The sequence below is a fragment of the Anolis sagrei genome, chromosome 1 (genome assembly GCF_037176765.1).
Source record: "Anolis sagrei isolate rAnoSag1 chromosome 1, rAnoSag1.mat, whole genome shotgun sequence".
Classification (NCBI taxonomy): Eukaryota; Metazoa; Chordata; class Lepidosauria; order Squamata; family Dactyloidae; genus Anolis; species Anolis sagrei.
The window spans coordinates 113,511,329-113,533,823 of NC_090021.1; the positions used below are offsets into that span (position 1 = coordinate 113,511,329).

The window sequence follows — 22,495 nt, forward strand, 5'->3', positions numbered from 1 at the left end:
TAAGTCCTCTCAAAGCTGGAGAAGTCAGATAGGGGACAGGAAGGAAAGGAAGGGAAGGGAAAGGAAAAAGGAAGAGAAAGAAACAAGGAAAAGTTTGGGGAATGAAAGAAGAAAAGATGAAGGAAGGGAAGAGAGAAAAAGAAGAGAAATCAATAAAAGAAAGAAAGGAGTGAGGGAGAAGGTGTATGAGGAAAATAGAAGAAGGAAAGAAAGAGGCACAGATTGCCTGCCCACTGTTGCAGAGTGTTGCCATGGAGACATTGTTAGGTAGACCTTCTCAGAACTGTAAAAGGGTAAAAGTAGTTAGATAGTAGGGCTGGGCAACCACGGAAAAATTTGTTTCGAAAATCGATTCGTTTTTTGGGGGTATTTGCGTTTCGATTTTTAAAAGAATTCCGAAATTTTTCTTTTAAAAAGTTCGATATTTACGAAATTTTGTAAATTACAAAACAATACGAAACAATTACGAAACAATTACGAATCGATTCGTTAATGGCGGGCGCGACCGCGCAATACGCTAAAAAACCTCCAAATGGGACAGGGGGAACTTCTGAAGCTTCCCTCTCCCTCTGTTGTTGACTGTTGGTGTGATATTGATAATTTTTTTTTCACTGATTAAACAAACAACAACTATAAAACTTGCCCCAGACATGCGGAAATAATAACGAAACGATTTCAAAACAATAACGAAATGAATACAAAACGAATTCGAAACAATTACGAAACGAATTTAAAAATTCGTTTCGTTTTTTAGTTGCTCCTGAATGGTTCGTTATCGCTTCGTTATAAAAAAAACAAACTAATTTTTAACGAATTACGAAATTACGAAACGAAACCGCCCAGCCCTATTAGATAGCAGTCCCAGTAACACCTGGGCAACACCGGTGTACTGGTTTGTAAATTTACCTTTCAAGAACAAATGTGTGATTTGAACCTTATTTTATGTTTTGGTGCATAAGCTGTCCCAGGATCGATTCAGTATCGTGCAATTGGTCATGCACAATATTGAATTCTGTTGTTTATTCATTCAGTCACTTCCGACTCTTCATGATCTCATGGACCAGACCACGTTAGAGCTCCCTGTTGGCCATGGCCACTCCCAGCTCCTTCAAGTTCAAGCTGGTCACTTCAAGGATACCATTGATCCATCTTGCCCTTGATCGGCCCCTCTTCCCTTTTCCTTCCATTTTCCCCAGCATCATTGTCTTCTCCAAGCTTTCCTGTCTTCTCATTATGTGGCCAAAGTACTTCATCTTTGCCTCTAATATTCTTCACTCCAGTGAGCAGTCGGGGATCATTTCCTGGAGTATGGACTGGTTTGATCTTCTCACGGTCCAAGGCACTCTCAGAATTTTCCTCCAACACTACAATTCAAAAGCGTTTATCTTCCTTCGCTCAGGCTTCCTTATGGTCCAGCTCTCACATCTGTAGGTTACTATGGGGAATGCCATTGTTTTAACTATGTGGATCTTTGTTACCAGTGTGATGTCTCTACTCTTCACTATTTTATTGAGACTGGTCATTGCTCTCCTCCCAAGAAGTAAAGGTCTTCTTATTTCAATAACAATATTCAATAGCATATAAAATTTTAAAATCGTGCAGTTCAGTTAAGTTCCCATGAGCACAATAATGCAATTGCAGACTCAAAGCTGCTTTAAATGCCAAACAGAATTTACTGTAGTTCTAACTAAAATTTGTCAATGTAGTTCTAACTAAAATTTGTCAATGAATATGGAAAATAAAACAATGGCCCAGAGATTGAAAATGCTCTATATACCTTCCAATCCCCAAGAATGGGGACAGCAGGGATTGCAGTAATTTTAGGATTATTGCATTAATCTCCCATACAAGCACAGTGATGCTCAAAATTCTACAACAAAGGCATTTATGATATTTTTATTGTTAACCTCTTTCAAATCAGTGACCTCTGGCATGAACGAGAGACCTCATAGTCACCTATCCTCAACAGCTCTGCTCAGTCCTTCAGACTCAGAGTTAGGCTTTCTTGATTGATTGTATCCATTTGGAATGCAGTCTTCCTTTTTTCCTACTGTACTTCAGATATAAGGCTACGATCAGGACACAATAAACAGAAATTGAATGGTTTCCAATTGATATGTGGGGGTCAGGCAAGGCTTCATCACGCCTGCCTGTTTAACTTGTACAGTGAAAATACCACATATAAAGTCTGATTAGACTCAAAGAAGGGAGTATGAAAATCAGATGAAGCAATATCAGTGCTTTAGAATATGCAGATGACATAATGTTACTAGCGGAAAATAGCAAAGACTTGGAATGATTACTGAAGAAAGTCAAAATCCTATGACAAATGTACAGCTAATCATTACATAACTTTAATTTAAATGGTGAAGATATTTAAATAGTTCAAAAAACCCCACAATACAACCTATCCCTGAGCAAACACACATAGAACTTCATTGTTAAATGGCCTTTAAAATTGTATGATTCCAATCCGAATTTGGGATTTGGAGATTGGGATTATTATTTGGCCTTTTGCTTTTGTTTTCCTATTAGAACAATGTTGAATTCAACTTTAAAAAGTAAATAAAATTAAACGTTAGCTAACACTGTTTTCAGGGAAAAAATGTCCCTGTGCTTTAACCATGTCTTTTTGCTTCCTTAAAAGGGTGGTAGAGGTGAAGTAGGTCTGGCTGGTCCTTCAGGTCCTCCAGGTAAAATGGTAAGTAGCTAATCTCGGTTTCCACTCAGCTTATATGTTTGTTTTTCCAAGAGCTAGTGGCTTCTCTCCTGAAGCATAGCAGTGTATTCATTTATGCAGGAAGCTAAAGATGGAAGCATGAATAGGGTCATTGTTGGCTTCCCTCATTTCATTCTGTCCCTCTACTAAAATCACATTTTGCTATTTGAATTCCATAGAACTCCATTGGGAGCATGTCATTTTTAGGCATTAATATTAAGAGAGGGGACGCATCTCTGTGTATTGCCCTAAGAGAATGATGTTAGTTGTCAACTGTGTTGTTAATTTACAAAAATAAGAGAAGGAATGCTTAAAATCCAGATCTTTTTTGTTTTTGTTTTTACTAGCAGTGACTTAATGTTAATAACTAATGAAAACAAATACCTTCTTTGAAATGAATTCTACATCATTTGCATGATCTCTGTTAGAAAGGAAGTCGTAATATTTGGAGTCTGAAAGAGCTCTCTGTTAGAAAGGAATGAGGAATGCTCACTGCTCTTCCCTCACCTTCCCTCTGTAAAGACCCACACGTTTTAGAAGATGGATTAGATGGCTAGAAAAATGCTGTTTTGTGACAAACAGTATTTTTTGCATAATATGTTTATACAAAGTGTTATTTTTTCCATATAAAAAGTTGTTTCCTTTACAGAAAATGTTGTTTTCTACACAAAAATACTATGTGCAAATTTTATGCTGAGTAAGTCCTGAAATATGAAAAATTTCACACGGGAGAAACATTGCTTATTGCTTTATTTGAGGATGAAATTAATCAAATATTACATCACTAAGGCTGAATGAGCATGATTGTCATGCTCTTTCAGCCTTAGGTATATAATATTTTATTAACTTGGTTTCCTTAGCCAAGTGAAGGTATAATCTAGTTCCCTGAATCCTTGTCCAACATTCAAACCATTGCACCACACTGTCTCCCAGTTATTCTTCATGTGTAAGGTGTAACTTGTATCTTAGCAGCTGGTTGTCTTCATCGACTATTGCTTTTTTAAATAAAAAATAATCCTAATATCATGCCATGTTTGATTTTTTCTTCTAGGGTGCTGATGGTGACATTGGCCTGCCCGGTTTGCCCGGGCCTCCGGGATTGCCTGGCCCAAGTGGTGACAGGGTAAGTGTGCCGTTATTCAAGAGGAATTACACTGATTTTTTTTCATGAAGGAAAGGGTTTCCTCCACACCACACTGTTGAATATACCTAAATGAGACATGATAGCCATGTATACATATGTGAGAGGAAATCATAGGGAGGAGGGAGCAAGCTCGTTTTCTGCTGCCCTGGAGACTAGGATACGGAACAATGGCTTCAAACTACAAGAAAGGAGATTCCACCTGAACATTAGGAAGAACTTCCTGACTGTGAGAGCCGTTCAGCAGTGGAACTCTCTGCCCCGGAGTGTGGTGGAGGCTCCTTCTTTGGAAGCTTTTAAACAGAGGCTGGATGGCCATCTGTCGGGGGTACTTTGAATGCAGTTTTCCTGCTTCTTGGCAGAAGGTTAGACTGGATGGCCCATGAGGTCTCTTCCAACTCTATGATTCTAGGAGGAAAATTAAAATTAAACAAAAATGTGTATTGTGTATATTTTTCCAATGTAGGGTCTCTAAAAGATATGTAACTTATAAGGTTTTTTCACATGTTTTAAAAAATATGTTTCCCTTAAAATATCTTTCTGCCAGCCATCTTTCTTTTACTACAAAAGCTTATAACACTTATACTGCAAATTACATGCATGTTGTAGTGAAATCTACCTTTGAGGCAACCAGGCCGAGGCCTGAATGTCAGTGGCTGTCATCTTGGGAGACAGGCAGAAGCAGGAGGAGGAGTCAAGCCGTCTCCTGATTGGTTGGAGCAATTAGGGGAGGAGTCGGTTGAGAGAGGGAAAGAGGCTGTCAGCTTTTGACAGAGAGAGAAGTGTCTTGACATCAGACACAGAAGGAAGGGATTTTTAGGAGAGGAAGCTAAATAGAGTTCTGACAGGGAAGAAGAGCTTTTAAGTGAGCCTGAAGGATAAGGAATAAGAAGCAGACAAGGGCTAAGGTTACTGTATTGAGAGGATCAGTAACAGAAAGACTTGTCTTCTTATACTTTAGGGATAGTATAAGGGAGGTTATTGCCCTGTGGGTGAGACAGATAGTAGTCTGTTCTCCAAGTGATACTGTTTCTAAGGATAGAGCAGTGTGTTTAAGGAAACTCACAGTTTTAAAAGCTTTATTGTCAGTGGAACTACTTGTTTAATTAACTAAGGCTCTACAGCTAAACTATGCTTCTGTACCGCTCATTCTATGAGTTGCTATCTGTTTAAAGTTCAATAAACCTTTCCTAGTTCACTTTTAACTGGTGTCAGCTTCAGTCTGTCAAACCTTTTTAAAGTCCAGTCAACCAGTAAAGGAGTTACAGAAGAACCAAGGGCAAACACACCTTACCTACAACACATTCACACCTTTGCTTCCTCAGACCAATAAAGCTGAGGTGGTGGCAGTCATACCTACCAATAACATCGGTCATTGATATATTTAACCTATGGTCAGCTGCTAATTATTTTACAGTGGTGTCCAGCGGCAAGGTACGTCACGTATAGTCTAAATTTCGTTATACTGGTGGCAGTGGTAGGATTGCTTGTCCCCCCTGCCAAGATTATCGTTTGATCTTCGTTATCGTCTAATTTTGTTATACATGTTATGAGCTTTTCAATAAAGATGGCTGACAGAAATGTTTAGGGGATATTAATATATATTGACAGTGAGATAACTTCTTATTGGCTATATAGCATTCAGGGATCCTGCAAAAGAAAATTGCACACAATAACCCCGCTGCCTTTTTCATTTCTCCGTGTCTAATAAAAATAGCTAGATGTCTGCTTTAACTCTCCGGTCTTAAAAGGGTATGCTTTCATTTTCTCTCTGTCCGTCATATTTGAACAAATGATAGTCTCATGTGAATCTTTTAGATCTCGTTCCTTTCTCTTCATTAATGTTTATGCACATTGCTACCACCTCTGCAATGGAATGAGTGGTGGGAGAGTCTACCTAAACAATTCTGGGATTAATCCAGTATTTGCCATGCAGGATTGGTCCTGGGATAAATGGTCATGTAGATATGTCCTATGAAAATGTAACCAATGGTGCAGCTCTATAGGACAGAAATACCTACCCTTGGAATGAGGGGTAAGCTTTGAAATAAAAAAGAAAAAAAGTAGGAGGTTAAATGACAACTGCAAATTACAAAGTGCATCAAAAAGGCAAGGAACACTTTATTTGTATATGAGACCAAATACCTTTAATCTTTCTAGGATCCTGTTGTGACATTACACTTGTTTAATAAGTGGTGGTGTGTCACTTTCTTTGCTTCACACATAGAGAAAGGAAGGTGGCAGGGACAGAAAAAAGTGTTGTGAACTAGGTTTTACTTCCTTCCCAAGATGCTGGTTTCAATGGTGCCACAACAGTATGGGAGGACTGGCCTGGGCAATTGCCTATCCTGTGGCAAATATGATCACCTGAGCCAGTCCTCTGTACTGTCTTGTTTCTTTGGACTGCCAGGAATTTGGGAAAGCGGTGGCCCCAAGCCTGCAACCTTCTCTTTGCACTACTATCATTAAAGCCTTTTTTGTCCTTTCCCCACCTCTGCTATTACTCTCACCTTTGCTGCTATAGGTTATGGTGTTAGCAGTATCAAAAGACCTCAGACTGAATTATTGATTCTGTGTGTAGAGTCTTTTGTGGAAGATCTCCAAATGGTTTGTAGTTAAAGATTTCATGATTTTCCTTCCATGCAGTAGGTTGAAATTTGAAAAGGGAATGTGGAATCGCAGCTAGACTTCAGGAAACCATTCTTGTCATTTTCGGATTGCATTGATCTCCAGTTTTATTTCTTGAATAACACTACCTTTGTCTGCACTACCTTTTAAATTTAAGTTGAAGTTTGTAATTCATCATGGCAGCGATGCAAATTGAAATAGTCTGGTTATCTATTCAATCTAAACCGAGGATAGCAGAATCAATAGCAGATGCTAGGTTTACTAACAGCCATAAGTTTCTCTGAACTGAATATGGATCTCCTTGGGTATCAAGACATATTTCAATCTCTCTTAAGTTTTATTGCTTTGTATTTCTATACTTTCTTTTGGTTAAAATTGTATTTTCAATATTTTCTAAAGAAATACTCAAAACCCATCACAGTTAAGCCATTTTACAGCTAGCTAGAAAATCAAGATATACTAGTAGGGACATGATTCTAGGAGAAGAAATTCTACATGTCCATTGAACATTTCAGGCTAAAATTAAAAGATGCTCTTTCAGATCTTAGAGTACTGAATAATAGGTTTCAAATAGACTGAAATTTAACCAGTACTTTAGGATATGGAAGGACAAGCGTTGTTTCTTTTCAGCCCATGTGTTGCTTCTTTTCTGAATATAACTTGTCACTTGCTGTTCAGTTATTTGGGCTGTTTTGTTTTTATATATACAATATTTTAAATTTGCACACAGGGTTCAGTTGGTGAACCAGGTCCTAAAGGAGATCAGGTGAGTGTCTCATATACTTTTAGTTGTCCACTATTATCAAATTTCAGTGAAATGTTTGATGCCTCTATGTAACATGTGCCTTCTCGCTAAATAGGGTGCTGCTGGTGGAGAAGGAGAACCTGGACGAAAAGGCGAACTTGTAAGATTACAATCAAATTTAATATCAAAAAACTATTTTTTCTCCATTTAACATGGAAAATAGTTTATTGAAGATTTGGGTATGAATGGTTTGCATTTAGCATGACTGAAAAGGAGATGTTTGGGTAATTTTACTAAATGTCAGATAAGATCCTAAAATGTGGTTCATGTCTTTTACTGATTTGTAGGAACTGAATATGTAGAAAACAGATGTTCCCATTTCAAACTGATTTGAACTTGTCTTCACAGAATTTTGCTAATTCTGTTAGAATTTGTAAGACTTGTGAATTCTGATAAAACGTAAACATTTCTGTCCTAAACTCTTTCTGCCGCTAGCAATATGATGCGGCTGTATCATATCAGAGGCAGACAATAATCATTACCGCTGTAGCTATTTATATGCAGCAGCAGATTGCTAATTAGGGAGAAATGGTTTCAAATGCTGCATAATTTTAAGTCAGCACCTCACTTGCCTCCTTGATTTGTTGGCTGGTTTGAAAATGCTGTTTCTGTCATGGCATAAAAGTGAGTCCTCAGAGGAAAGTGTTCCTGTTCACTAGTGAAGCAATGCTCTGACCAGTTTCACAGAGTAAAAGCCTAAGGGCAGACTCCCGCTAACTTTGTGTTTTTTTTGCGCAGTGTGTTGGCTTACAGGATCTGTTATCAAAAAACACATGAAACCGTTCCTATGCCAACAGTTGTTCATTAGGTTTTGTGTTGACAGGGTGATGGGAATGCCATCGTATTTGTCAAGTTTGAGTCGCATATTTGTAATCACAAGCCTTTCTCACTTGAAAATTTCACCCAAAACATTGTAACTGACAGTCTATATGAGCTATTTTAATGTGAAATGTTTAAATTAGCTTTTTATGATGTTATTTATTCTGCAAGTTGTTGAATAAGAGCACAAAAACTATTCACTCAACATGGCTTGCACTAGCTGGTTTCTTTTTTAAGCCACAAATCGTGCAGCTGACAACTGTAGTTTGTTTCTTTCCTGCTCCTTTTGTCAATACCTTTTTGTCAAGAGGGTGCTTCCATTTCAGGCTGAGCAGCAAGAGAAATAGGGCACATAGATGTTGCACATAGATGTTGCAAGCCATGGTATATGAATCAGAGTCTGTAAGTTAGCAGCAAACCATGGATTCAATGTATGATTTGTGTTAACAAATGTATATGTGATTATGTACATTTTCATATCACAATCTGTTCAATGGCATGGCATATGAATGCACTTACTATAAATACCAAATGCTGCATATATGCAAATTGAATAAGGCATATAAATATTTAACTATAACAGAGATGGACAAATGTGACAGGAAGCAATTTTAACACTTATGCACCTACAGTGGGCATCACAATCACATTTTGGCTTTGAAAATAGCTCTTAGAAGTGATGAGGGGTCTGCTTCCAGTTTCAACTTCTGGCTTTTCAATTATTCCATATATTTATGTGTAGGTCTAGATCAATGGTTCTCAATCTGTGGGTCCCCAGGTGTTTTGGCCTACAAGTCCCAGAAATCCCAGCCAGCTTACCAGCTCTTAGGAATTCTGGGAGGCCAAAACATCTGGGGACCCACAGGTTGAGAACCACTGGTCTAGAACTTTTAGTCTGAAAATTAACCCAAAAAACCTGGGTCAGCTTATCCACAGGTCAATGTGATTACTGTACTATAATTCTTATATTAAAAAGCACACCTTCCGTCTCCTTAAAACAACCTTTGACTTACGCATGCATCATTTCAAAATTCAAAATCTACAACCTACCTTCAATTTATACGTGCAGTCGACTTATATATGAGTATTTACAGTAATTTTGACAGTTTTATGCTGTTGAGTTTGTCGAATCGTGGCAAAAATTTCACTCCAGGCAGCATTCTTTTCCTCTGGAAAAAAGTATTTGTGTCTATGAGTTTCAGAGCCTTGGAAAGGACCACATAAATGGTTACAGTCTGTATTTCCTCCACCCCTATTTTACGGAGAGCAGCACTTGCAGGAGATTTTTTTTCAGATACAAAAACTCTTTCAGCCTTTTTATGGTTCTAAACTGATTTTGAATTAGTGAGTGCAACTTCCCATCCTTTGACATATTTGTTCTTTAAGCTTATCTCCGAGAGATCTTCTTTCCCCTAATAGTGCTATAATGTGCAAACATTTAAAGAATAATGAAAAAGTCATTATATTTGAAACGGCACGTGCAACATTACTATGCTGACATAATTCATCTTGTTTTCGTAGGGTGACATGGGTTTGCCAGGCCCTAAAGGATCTGTAAGTATGATGAACTGCATTGTTACAGAAAATCAAAAGCATAATAAATCAGCAGAAATTTTTAAACTGGGGGGTGGCGGGAGAAGGGATGTTTGGCTTCACAAATGGAGTTTAAATATTCAGTTCCCCAAGCAAGGAAGTTAGAGCAAACGTGATCCATCATTCAGCATTTTTATTTTAGAGCTGCAGATTACTAGAGGGGTTTTCACAGTGAGAAATGTGACCTCCTGGTGTGTGGAGAATGGAAGGTTTGCGGGTATGGGTGAAGAGAGAGGTAAATTAATGAGTTAGTGAACGAAGGGAATGGAGACTTCACAACAGATTAGTAGAGCAGGCTCTGTGAACTGAATTTTTATATGAGTCATATACCGGGCTGAGCATCTTTTATGCAGCTCACATAGGATAGACTTTAGTTTTATCAACACATTTATGGGAGTATTTGCTGGCTTATTTCTTTGTAGACATGTGTAAAATTGCTCCATGAAGCTGCATGCAAAATGTGGCCTACTATGGATTAAATTTAAAAATTCTTCAAATAAGCAGCTAGTAGTTCATCTTCCTTACTCAAAAGTAAGGTACTGACTGGTATCCTTGCACTGGTGTAATCCGCATTGGGAACTTTGGCACCACCAGTTTGTATTGCCAATAAATTATCAATTTGTTACAATTTTTTGGTAACATGAATGGAAGGCATGGCAGGCATGAACAGTTGGGTTTGCCATGGAAATCAAAGAGAACATTTTCCTAATCTACCCATAGCATGGGTACACATCATGGTGTCATAGGGGCTGGAGAGGAACCCTGTCTGGAGGCATGGAAGAGGAGGCGGTAAGGTCTGGGCACCAAGGTCTGTCTCCTGCTTTTGGTTCCACCTTGATGGCAAAGATGATACTGGTGTTGTCTGTGTTATTGTTGCCCAAAGCATGTCATCGTGAGCGATTTGAAATCCTTTTTTGGGGCAGGGGCAACATGTGGCTTGTGGGGCTTATGTTGTGCATGTCTGCTTTAAACTAGTCTATTGCTTGAATCCACTGGTACCTCATTTTTTCTTTTGAAAGTTGCAGTTGAGGTTGTTTCATAGCTTTTATACATACGAAGTCAAGGATTGATAGTAGTTGCATTTTGGATGATTACATGTTTCTATCAGCCATCGAGTCCAACCAACTAATCAATACAGAAACACCAGCTAGAGCATTTGAAGGAAGTAGCTGTCTAGCCTCTTTCTGAAGATGTTCAGAGAAAGAGACCCTTGTCACCTCTCTACCTAATTTACTCTATTGTGAAACAGCTCCAATTGTCAAGAAATCCCTTTTAACCTTCAATCAACACCTCATCTCCTTTAATTTAAAACCATAAGACCTGCTCCTGCCCTTGTGGCCAACAGAGAACAAGCCTGCACCTTCCTCTTAGAGAGCCTTTTGGAGATTTAAAGAGTGCAATAATGTCACCTCTTCGTCTTCCCTTCACCAGGCTAAACATGACCAATTCCTTCCATTGTTTATATGCTTTTGTTCTTCATACATCTTATCATTCTTGTTGCCCTTCACTGAGCCAACTGCAACTTCTCTATATCTTTCTTAAAATGAGGTATCCTGAACTGAATGCAATATTCTAGGTGTGTTCGAACTACTGCAAAATTATCATTCTCTGAATGTAGGCAAATATATTATTTGCTTCTTTGCTGCTGCATCACATTGCTAGGTCATGTTCAAATTATGATAAAAAAACCCCCCAAAGTCCTTCTCACATGTACTGCTGCTAAGACAAGTATCTTCTAACCTATAAATATGCCTTTGGGTTTAGTGGCCTTTAGATGTAGTATTTGGCATTTGTCAATAATGTCTGAAAGAGAAAAATAAGGTTACTAGCTTCTGAACAAATAAGTTAAGATTGGGGTAATACCTTGGCTTGTTTGGACACCATTAACCAGAGTTTGCTCTTTTGGATGCTGCAAGAAACTGTAGTGATTGAAGATTTCTGGCTTGTTCTTTTCTTGCATGTTGGGAATAGCAAAACAGCTATATGTAGAACAGTGGCTCCCAACATTTTTTTGACCAGGGACCACTTGACCAGGGACCACTTTGATCGGGGACCACTCTCCAACATTAGTTCCAAAAGGGTTATGAATCAGTTTTTGGTCAACTTTAGATTCAGTTTGATTATTTGGTATGCTAATTCAGAAAATTGCATTGGATAGACCATATCAGCTCTAGTTTCTGATACAGAACATATGCCATCCAGTAGTCGCCATCTGCTCACCCACAGAAAATCATATTTAATAAGCCTCAGCTCTATAAGACGGTTTTGCAAGACCTGTCATTCTTATTGCAATTGTGTAATAACGGTGAGGCTGCGGACCATGTTTTAGTTCTTGCGGACTACTGGTGGTCCACAGACTACAGGTTGGGAACCACTGATGTAGAAGAACAAGGTTTGTACCTATATTTTATTAAGTTGAGATATAGTCACATGTACAAGAGCTTCTAAGACTATTCTCTTTGTCCTATGTACTTGTTTCAGAGTTCTAATCATTAGGCCTGGGTAACAACGCAAAAATTTGTTTCTAAAATCGATTTGTAATTGGGGTTTTTTTTTGTTTCGATATTTAAAATAATTAAAAACTTTCCCAAAAAAAAGTTTCGGTATTTACGAAATTTCGTAAATATTTACAAAACATTTTGTAAAGATGGCGCCCTTTTTAAAAAAATATTTTTAAAATATTTTTTAAATTTAATTATTAATTTAGTAGAGTAGGGATTAATTATTATTAATTATTATTAAGGAGAGAAGGCAGGCACTCACTCTGGCGGGCCCTCTCGCTCGCCGCTCGCTCGCCCCTCTCGCTCGCCGCTCGCTCGCCCCTCTCGCTCCAGCAGACAAGAGTTCTTCCTCCCACCCTGAACATTATTCCACAGATATATCAACCCCACTTGCCTAGTTTCCAACAGACCTCACAACCTCTGAGGATGCCTACCATAGATGTGGGTGAAATGTCAGGAGAGAGTGCTTCCGCCCCTCTCGCTCGCCGCTCGCTCGCCCCTCTCGCTCGCCGCTCGCTCGCCCCTCTCGCTCGCCGCTCGCTATTATTATTAATAGGCAATGCTAAGCAAGCTGGCCAATTGCAACATTCAGGCAGGAAGCAGCCAGACCATGAAGCTGCAAGGCCATTCGATGCTCATCAAGCTGGCCAGCTGCAACATTCACGCTTGCCTCCAGCAGACAAGAGTTCTTCCTCCCACCCTGAACATTATTCCACAGATATATCAACCCCACTTGCCTAGTTTCCAACAGACCTCACAACCTCTGAGGATGCCTGCCATAGATGTGGGTGAAATGTCAGGAGAGAGTGCTTCCGCCCCTCTCGCTCGCCGCTCGCTCGCCCCCTCTCGCTCGCCGCTCGCTCGCCCCTCTCGCTCGCCCCTCTCACTCGCCGCTCGCTATTATTATTAATAGGCAATGCTAAGCAAGCTGGCCAATTGCAACATTCAGGCAGGAAGCAGCCAGACCATGAAGCTGCAAGGCCATTCGATGCTCATCAAGCTGGCCAACTGCAACATTCACGCTTGCCTCTAGCAGACAAGAGTTCTTCCTCCCACCCTGAACATTATTCCACAGATATATCAACCCCACTTGCCTAGTTTCCAACAGACCTCACAACCTCTGAGGATGCCTGCCATAGATGTGGGTGAAATGTCAGGAGAGAGTGCTTCCGCCCCTCTCGCTCGCCGCTCGCTCGCCCCTCTCGCTCGCCCCTCTCGCTCGCCGCTCGCTATTATTATTAATAGGCAATGCTAAGCAAGCTGGCCAATTGCAACATTCAGGCAGGAAGCAGCCAGACCATGAAGCTGCAAGGCCATTCGATGCTCATCAAGCTGGCCAGCTGCAACATTCACGCTTGCCTCCAGCAGACAAGAGTTCTTCCTCCCACCCTGAACATTATTCCACAGATATATCAACCCCACTTGCCTAGTTTCCAACAGACCTCACAACCTCTGAGGATGCCTGCCATAGATGTGGGTGAAATGTCAGGAGAGAGTGCTTCCGCCCCTCTCGCTCGCCGCTCGCTCGCCCCTCTCGCTCGCCCCTCTCAGCAAGCATCGGCAGGCGGCCATCTTACGTATTTCCGAAATGGACGGAAATACAAAATTTTTTGGCACCTGCCGTTTCGATATTTAAAAACACTTCCAGGTTAAAAAAAATGTTTTGTAATCGTTTCGTAATTCAAAAAAATAACGAATTTTTTAACGAATTACGAATTAACGAAACGAATTGACCAGCCCTACTAATCATGTTTTATTACTGAGAAATGTAATCCTACCTGTAGGAATATATGTTCACATCTGCTTTACATGCACAAATCAAATTTAACTGGGACTCTAGAATGTGACCTATGATTAATATCATGTTGCCATAGTAATGCAATGCTTAAGAGGGCATAACTGAAAGGCATCACACCCAAAAGCTTCATAAAAATGGTCCCCAGTTGTCAGGAAAAGTGGTTGTTGCAAAACAATTCCACTGACTTCTTTTCAAAGATAAAACTTTTGTTAACTGCATATCACATTTTTTCAGCTAATCATCAGTTTCATACAGAGTTCTTTGTAGCATGCAGCGCATGACTAAGTAGTTCTTGGTATCAAATAATGTTCCTTTTTTTTAAAAAAAGAAAAGAGATCCAGTAATTTGTCTAAATTGGAATAAAATATTTTTGGGGCTGTGTGTCTTGCAAACACCTGGAACATGAAACAGACGTATAACACCAGTTGGGTCTAAAGTCTCAATCAGGAGGAGATTAATGTAGTCATTTTAAAGAGGAATTTTAGCTTCCTCATTCCTCCATGAGAATGTTCATAGGTTCCAAACAACAAGCCATGTATGTCTATGAGGACATCTCTGCTTGTCCGTGTGTAGGTAGTTTAGTCTGGTGCAAACATGCCCTAAAGTAGCACCACATTTGATACATTTGTGCTGAATTCAGAGCCATTTTTCAGATGTCTGGGAAGCACATCTACTGTACCATTCCCCTTCCTTCTTCCTGATCTCGCACATTCACATTTTACCATGGCTGCATTCCTGTAAGTCAGAAAAAAATCTTAGTGTTTCCCATACTAATTTTCTACTGAAGACCAACAGGTTGGAGATTTGAATCTGGGGAGAGTGCGGATGAGCTCGCTCTGGCAGTTCGAGCTCCCCTTGTGGGGACATGAGAGAAGCCTCCCACATGGATGGTAAAACATCAAAACATCCAGGCGTCCCCTGGGCAATGTCTTTGCAGACAGCCAAACCTCTCACACCAGAAGTGACTTCCAGAAGTTGCTCCTGACACACACACACACACACACAAAACCATCATAGGTGCTTTATCAAAGGAGTCTACATTCTTCTTAGTCTTGCTATCAACTTCACAGTTACTTATCAAACATTACTATTTGTTATTGTGTGCCTTCAAGTCTACTCTGACCTATAGTGATCCTATCCTATGGTTTGGGCTTTTTTGGCAAGATTTTTTCAGAGTGGGTTTGCCTTTTCCTGCCTCTGAAGCTGAAAGTATATGGACCTCATCATATTTGAGACTGTTTGAGAATGATTTCCAATGGGTCCCATCACATGACATCACATTTGCCCCATCCCGTTGATCATCCATCAAAATCTGTCTGCAAAATGTTGCAGAAATTGAGTATTTCCAGACATTATTATAATCGTAGTATTTGAAATAGTACAGAGTTTTCTGTAATTGAAGTAGTGTTTTTGTGTGTGATTGGGAATGATATGACTTGAAATTCTGGGGCATGTCTGGGGGCAGAGTCTCATGACGTTGGACTATTCATGACAGAAATGGCCACACTTTCTGTTAGGAAGTCGGAGAAAAATGGGAAATTGTTACTTTACTTCATTATATTTCTTAATTTTTTTAACCAAAATTTGCACAATTTCTTTCTCTATTGCACCTGTTTTGAAGCGGCAGAATTTTACTTTTAACTATTATGCCACTTTAGAAGGAGAAGCAACGTTGTCATAAGCTTCTGTTGCCTCTGCATCACCTCGAGTTCAGCCTCACAGAACTGATTGACTGTACTAACTGCAGCAGTATTGTTGGTAGATGCAGCAAAGCAGCCATATATAATAAATCATAATAGATTGTTTAGAAATACATATTTCATGCCAAAAGATAGTAATCAGGCAAAAACATTTACTGCGCAGACGCAAGTACGTTTTTAAATCTCACAAGAGTGGTCATTTGGGACTTGGAGGCAATGTCACTGCACAAATTTATAAAAAATATATAAGAAAGGTCACAGAGTGATGGGACAAAGTGCAGCATTTTCTGAAGGTAAGGATTATAGTATTTGGATGTGATGGACCCTATCTGCATGAATTCAGTCCGAAAAAAACTTTGGGATGCATAGAAACAGAATATTTCCTAATGATGAGGTCCTATGACTTGCCCAACATCACCTAGTAGGTTTTCATAGCGGAATGAGAATTGAAACCCTGATCTCCAGGAGTTCTACTTTGACACCCAAAACACTGTATTATGCTGATTTTCTAAAAATGCCCTAGGTAAAAACAAGTATTAAAATATCATTTAGGTAGAAATACATATTTGTGGAGGCGGGGAAAGAAGAAGATTGTTTGTGTTATACAGTACATAATGGCTATTTATTCTATGTAGTACATACTGCTGACTGGCCCAGTGAACCAATGATAAACAAAGGTTACTTCAAATTGTAGATTGGTTTGAAATTGACAACTTTATTTCCTGGCAAGTTATGTAGACTTTGAACATAAGTGCTCCTTGTTTGAACAGTTTTATTACACAATAATTGTATTAATGTGCTGTGCCCTGACTTCTATGAAAATGAAGTCAGCAAACCTATTAAATGCTGACAGAATCTCATATAATGTCGGAAATGGCATTCCAGAAAGAGATGCAGGATATTAGGCAGATTTGCAAATGAAAGTCCATTGTTAACATGTTCAATTTCTACATTTTTCATTTTAAAAATTCAGCTTTCTTACTATTTAAAATGAATATATATATATATATATATATATGAGCAATAAAAGTGCCATGGCTAGAAACAATGGGCCCCATAGTGTTCTGTTTCACAGAGAAGAGAAATAGTTGTGATTAGTTTTTTCCCTAGTGGTTTCAAAGCAGCAGTTTGCAAACTCTTGTATTGCCAATTTCTAGCTTATCTAATATTTATTTCCTTTGCTGTTATATTTATAGAATACAGAAACGGGAGCTTAAAAGCTCTTGTAGTTTATGGCCTTCTTCGTAGTTAAGCTGTTTTTAAATATTTAATATATTCATCGGATTTGTGCAAAGGCAAAAAGTATAGCATTGCTTGAGGGACTTTATTACTTAAGCTATAGATCACTGTGGAAGTGCCTGCGGGGAGGAGGGAAAACAAAATGCCACTTGCTATGCAGCAGCCTCTTTCCTACTTGTTTACTTACTGAAATGCATACATATGGTCCTCTGAGAAAATAAAGTAGCACCCTCAATCAAAGCTAAGCAAAATCAAAGCCCGCACAAAAAACTGAGGATGTGACCATAGGGTTCCTCTCTCTGTGAAAAATTCTCATCAAGACGTGAGGCAGGAAGTGTTGCAGCAGTGATTTTAGCAGAAGACACATCACCCCTTTTGGCTGCCATTACATCCACCTAGCTGTGACTATACATTTGCTGTGGTTAAGGGCATAAGACCCCTCCCCCCAAATGAATAATGGCAAGGTTTTTTATTTTTAAAAATTTCTCTTGAGAGAAGGTCTCTCTAGAAATATAGAAGGTCTCTCTTCACAAGCATAAAGTTATTGTCAACTTCCACTGGATCATACTAGAGGGCCTAGAGAGGTCATTGTACGATCAGCTTTCAATAGAGGTTGACTATAGAATCTTACCGGGGGACTTCGAGATTTCTAGAGAGAACATTTTAATGAAATCTGTGAATAATCAAATCTGCAAAAGTCAGATCTGACTGTACTTCTGAACTGAGCTTGGAAACATAACCTAGGCAGGAATAAGTCAAAAATGGGCTTTTTGTGCCCATTTAGTAGGAGAGACAAAAGATAGTGTGGCTTCTGGGTTGAAGATGGTTGGTTTCCTGAACTGTTTGAAGGTCTGCCTCTGGCTGGATTTGCCCTGACTTATAATACAGTTTCAGAATGCAGGTCCACTGCATTCAACTGGGTTATATGGCAGTATAGACTCATATAATCCAGTTTAATGCCATCAATCAGCATTCTGAAACTGAAATATATGGCAATGAATATCCAATCTCTATCTCTTATCTTTTTCCCGCAATTGAATGCTCTGGCTGAGCAAATGGGTCACTGGCTTAATTGAGTATGAGGTTATCATCTACCACCTCTATAGTTTCCCCCACAATGTAAGTTAACAGCAATCATGTTGCATAAGAAGCTTCTGAATGAGTTGGGATTCAAAAGGTAATATGTATAGAAAACGGAAAAAGAGGCAAATCACCAAGGAAAAAAAATACTTTTGAGAGGGCAAAGCTCACTATAGGGTCAGGCTTGTAAGAGAGGCCAAAATAGTAAACAGAGCAAAAGGAAGAACAAGCAATGTTTTAAAATAAGAATAAACAAAGAAGCAGTTGGTCCACCAACTAGAAATAGTGCTGAAATGTCAGTTGGTGACAAAGGACCTCATCACATGGATAACGTCCAGTGCCGTGATTTGCCAGTCTTTGTGGTGAATCACGACAGTAGTGGGGCTGTTGCAAGGCAATCCCAGTGCTCTAGCCGCAAGCTGACACTTCCCCATCCCACCTGGGGAAGTGTGGCCACTCCACCAAAAGCCTTGTTCATTCTGGAACACAGGGCAACTTGTGTGTTGGGGGGGGGGGCAGCATCCCACCATGCTGCCACTCCAGTTTACCCACAGAGCTTCACCGGAAGTTACCATATGTCGTTTGATGGATAGTGTGGGGCTCCACAAGTGAACTGGAGCAGAAGTGTCATAGGACGCTTCAATTGCCCTGTGTGAGAAGGTTGAAAGACAATGTAGAACTGATAAAAATATACTTTGTTTTTTATTTCTTGAACAGTACTCAGCCTGGCAAAAATGAAACAAGTAATGCAGGGTAGGGCATATTATGTACTCTGGGAAGTAGCGTGGGAGTTTGAGTTTCAGTATTAAAAAAAAGAAGTGGTGTGGGAACACCTATCTACTATAAATGAATCCATATCTTCATGTCCAGATGAACTGTATCTGGATGTACTGAGGAACTTGGAGTGATGTGATTTAAGTGAGATGTTTGCTTTATTATATTGGACAAGTTCTTGGAAAAGAAGGGAAGGTTTGCTAACTGGAAGAGAGCACACGTAGTCTCCATCAGAAATAGGGAAAAAGAGGACCTGGATAATTTTAGGTCAATTTGACATCAGTAATGAAAGTTTATAGAACAGATCCTCAGATATTAAATGTGTGAGAACATAGAAGAGAATGTAGCAATGTTTAAGAATCTCTCTGGGTTCCTCAAAAACAAGTAATTCCAGACTAATCTCTTCTTTTGATATAGCTGCAACATTGGTAGATCAGGGGAACACTATGGATATATTATGTCTTAATTTCAAGAAGGCTTATAAAGGTTCCCCTGTGGTTATTCTATGGACGAACTGGTGAAATGTGAGGTAGTACTATCATTAAGAAGATTTGTAAGTGCTTAACAAATAAATCCAGAACTGCTCACTAATGATCCCTCTCCATACTAGAGAGACCTGATAAGTGAAAGTGAGTTGCTGTGAAGTTCTTTCCTGGATCTGATGTTTTTTCACCACAAATCATTTTAAATGACAGCTTCTGGAATAGAAGGGATGCTCTACAAAATTGAAAATGACTAGGAGGAATATTTAATAACTTAGAAGACAAAATTAGGATTCAAGATTATTGAAGAACTAAACTAAATCAAAATAAATTTCTGAAGTTCTATGTTTTGGCAGGAAAAATCACATGCACAAATATAAAAGGGGTGGGATTTGGCTTAGCAGCAGTACATGTGAGAAAGTCTATGGATCTTGGTTGGCCTCCACCTAAACCTGATTTAATATGCAGGGGAAGCAATTTAAGACTGTATGAACAGACTGATAGAAGTATTGATCTGCATTAATTCCATGTAGACCTCCCTTGGAGAACTATGTCCAGTTCTGTACTGCATAACAGAAAATAAGAAAGCCTGAGCATTTTTTATGCAGTAGACTATTACTATGGCTGAGAGACCTGGAGCAATATTGGAAGAGTAGCTTGTTCTGCCCTATCCCAAGTAAATATGCTTTACTTTTTCCCATTGTAAGGTTGGGAATCCTGGTGAACCTGGGTCACGTGGGCCTGAAGGAAGTCGAGGTTTGCCTGGTATAGAAGGACTGCGGGGCCCACCTGGTCCTCGTGGTTTACAAGGCCCACAAGGAGCTCCTGGTTTGCCTGGGAGTCAGGGTCCAGCTGTAAGTAGTAGTTCCTTTATATCTAAATACTGGTATTTCTGCATGGCAAGGTTGATTAAGGTACTGGAAATAAAAGTGGAGATTTCTTATGCTGCCATCAAGTTAAGAGGGGGAAACTACTGGGAGACCAGTCAGTATTGTTCTGACTGGGTCTATCCACACTACACAATTGCAGCGCTCTATACCACTTTACTAGGTTTTTAAATACCTTTCTATAAACTCCAAATTCAAGAATTTCATAAGATGGAATAATGGCATTTAAAGAGGAATAACAGTGCTATGAATAGGATAGTATAAATGGGGCCCATCTGCAGGGACCTTCTGATTCTCATATATGTGTCTATTGATACGTTTTCTTCTTTCCAAGCATAGAAACCTTTATAGAAAAGCAAGTGAGGCAGTGGGCTGTGTCACTGCAGTACTAATTTCATGTCCCTGTGGTTGTGAAAGGCTGAGTGAACCCATTAATTCTGTGATGCTGTAATGGTTATGTTCCTCCTGTCTCTTTCCATCTAAACATACCCAATAAGCAACAGACCAATCCCAAGATTATTTTAAAACCCAGTATAGTTGAACAGGGTCACCAGTGGTGAAATAATGGATCCAAAGTAATTGGTAAAGGCTGACCTTCCCTTTGCAATGTACGCCCTTCAAGCACCCCCAACATTGGCTCTAGGAAAGCCCAGAAATTATTCAAAACCATATTTTATGTGGCATAAAAGGCCCTGAGATTGGTGTTGGGAGGGAAAAAGTACTGTTGAAAAAACATTTGCCCTAGATAGCATAGCCCGGGTAAAATTTGCAAATGGATATGGGTAGGAAATTTTTATTTCCTGTGTCCCTGGGTGCACCAACATTATAGAATGAATACAGTTTGGCACCACTTTACTGACATAACTTAATGCTATGGAATCATGAGACTTGTTGTTTAATGAGGCACCTAAACTATTTGGCGGAGGTTTAAAGTCTTGCAGAACTTCAATTCCACACTCTGTAGGATTGAGCCATGGCAGTTAAAGTGGTGTCAAATAGCATTAGTCCCACAGTGTAGATGCACAGCCTTTGAAATGTTATTTAAAATTCATTTTTATTACACATTATAGTGCATAAAAGAAAACATTTTTCTGAAAAAAGCCTTGATGACTTATTCAGTGCATTGTTAATTGCTTTTTTGTATTTTCTGTTCCTTTGTGTTAAACTTTAGGTTTAATAATACAAATATATAAAATCTGGAAAAAAATCCTTCTAAAATTGCCCTTTGATAGGAACGTTGAAATTAACTAAAATGTTAATTGATTCAGTGACTCCACACTTGTGAGTTTATTCAGAACTAACTTACTTGGAACTCGTCACTTATTAAATTTAGTAGGTCTTATTCAAATCTTCCTTTGTTTGCCTTATCCGAAAGAGTAACAATGGCCATTTATATCTTGAATTCGGATACATACGCTGAAGAATTCAAGCTATTGCAACAGTACTGGAGATTCTACACTGAACGGGAAAAAAGTCATATTCAGGATGTTATTAATAATGCAATGAAAGGTTGCTTGAATTGTTTTAATAATTTATTTGTTTCAGGGCAGAGAGCCAACTGATGCTCACATTAAGCAGGTTTGCATGAGAGTAATGCAAGGTAAATGGAAATTCTACTCATTTTCATGTTTAAATGTAAACGTTCACTTTGAAAATCACAAAGCTGAAGTTTTATTGTTTGAAGGTTTTCCAGATATAGACTTGGCCTGTGATCTGAAGATTCACTTAGTAGGGAAAAGCCATAGCCGAGTGGTAATACACATAGCATGGATGCAAAAGGTTCCATGTTCAGTTATCAGCATTTCCAAAGAGATTTTTCATGTTCAATAATCTAAGGAAGAAACCCAAAGATGTTCAGATGGTATATCTGTAGCATTCAGTACATGGGAACATTGCATTTTCTTGAATGAGAGAGGTCCCAGTTTCAAGATTATTTTAATTCACAGAAATACGATGAATACACATAAATTATTTTAGTACATTTAGGATCATATCGAATGTATTTTGAAAAGCTGCTCTTGTAACAACAACAACAACAACAACAACACACTTTACTTATATTCCGCTTTATCTCCCTGAAGAGACTCAGAACAGATTACAGTTTGCATATATAAAGTAAACATTCAATGCCTTTTTACACAGTGAACAATGGCATACAATACAGAGACAGAGGCAAAGGCCTTCCCCTTTCCATCTCCAGTGTCTGGAGGTGATGCTCAACTCTGGCCATGGGGAGGTGCTCTTGTTTCATTTTTCCATGCCAAAGAGCCTGTTGTCCATAGACTTTCTCCAATCATAGCTGGCATATCTGCTTGGGGCGTCCTTTTAC

The 22,495-nt window shown here is 39.1% G+C and overlaps 1 protein-coding gene across 1 annotated transcript in view; it reads left to right on the top strand.

Annotated features, from left to right (window-relative positions):
• Positions 1-22,495, top strand: part of COL9A1 (collagen type IX alpha 1 chain) — a 93,731-nt gene that overhangs the window by 60,358 nt on the left and 10,878 nt on the right. Inside the window, exons 29-35 of the mRNA XM_067467960.1 lie at positions 2,648-2,701; positions 3,771-3,842; positions 7,219-7,254; positions 7,349-7,393; positions 9,634-9,666; positions 19,987-20,133; positions 21,712-21,766. Of these exons, the coding sequence (XP_067324061.1) occupies positions 2,648-2,701; positions 3,771-3,842; positions 7,219-7,254; positions 7,349-7,393; positions 9,634-9,666; positions 19,987-20,133; positions 21,712-21,766 (442 nt within the window). The remainder of the gene's footprint in view (positions 1-2,647; positions 2,702-3,770; positions 3,843-7,218; positions 7,255-7,348; positions 7,394-9,633; positions 9,667-19,986; positions 20,134-21,711; positions 21,767-22,495) is intronic.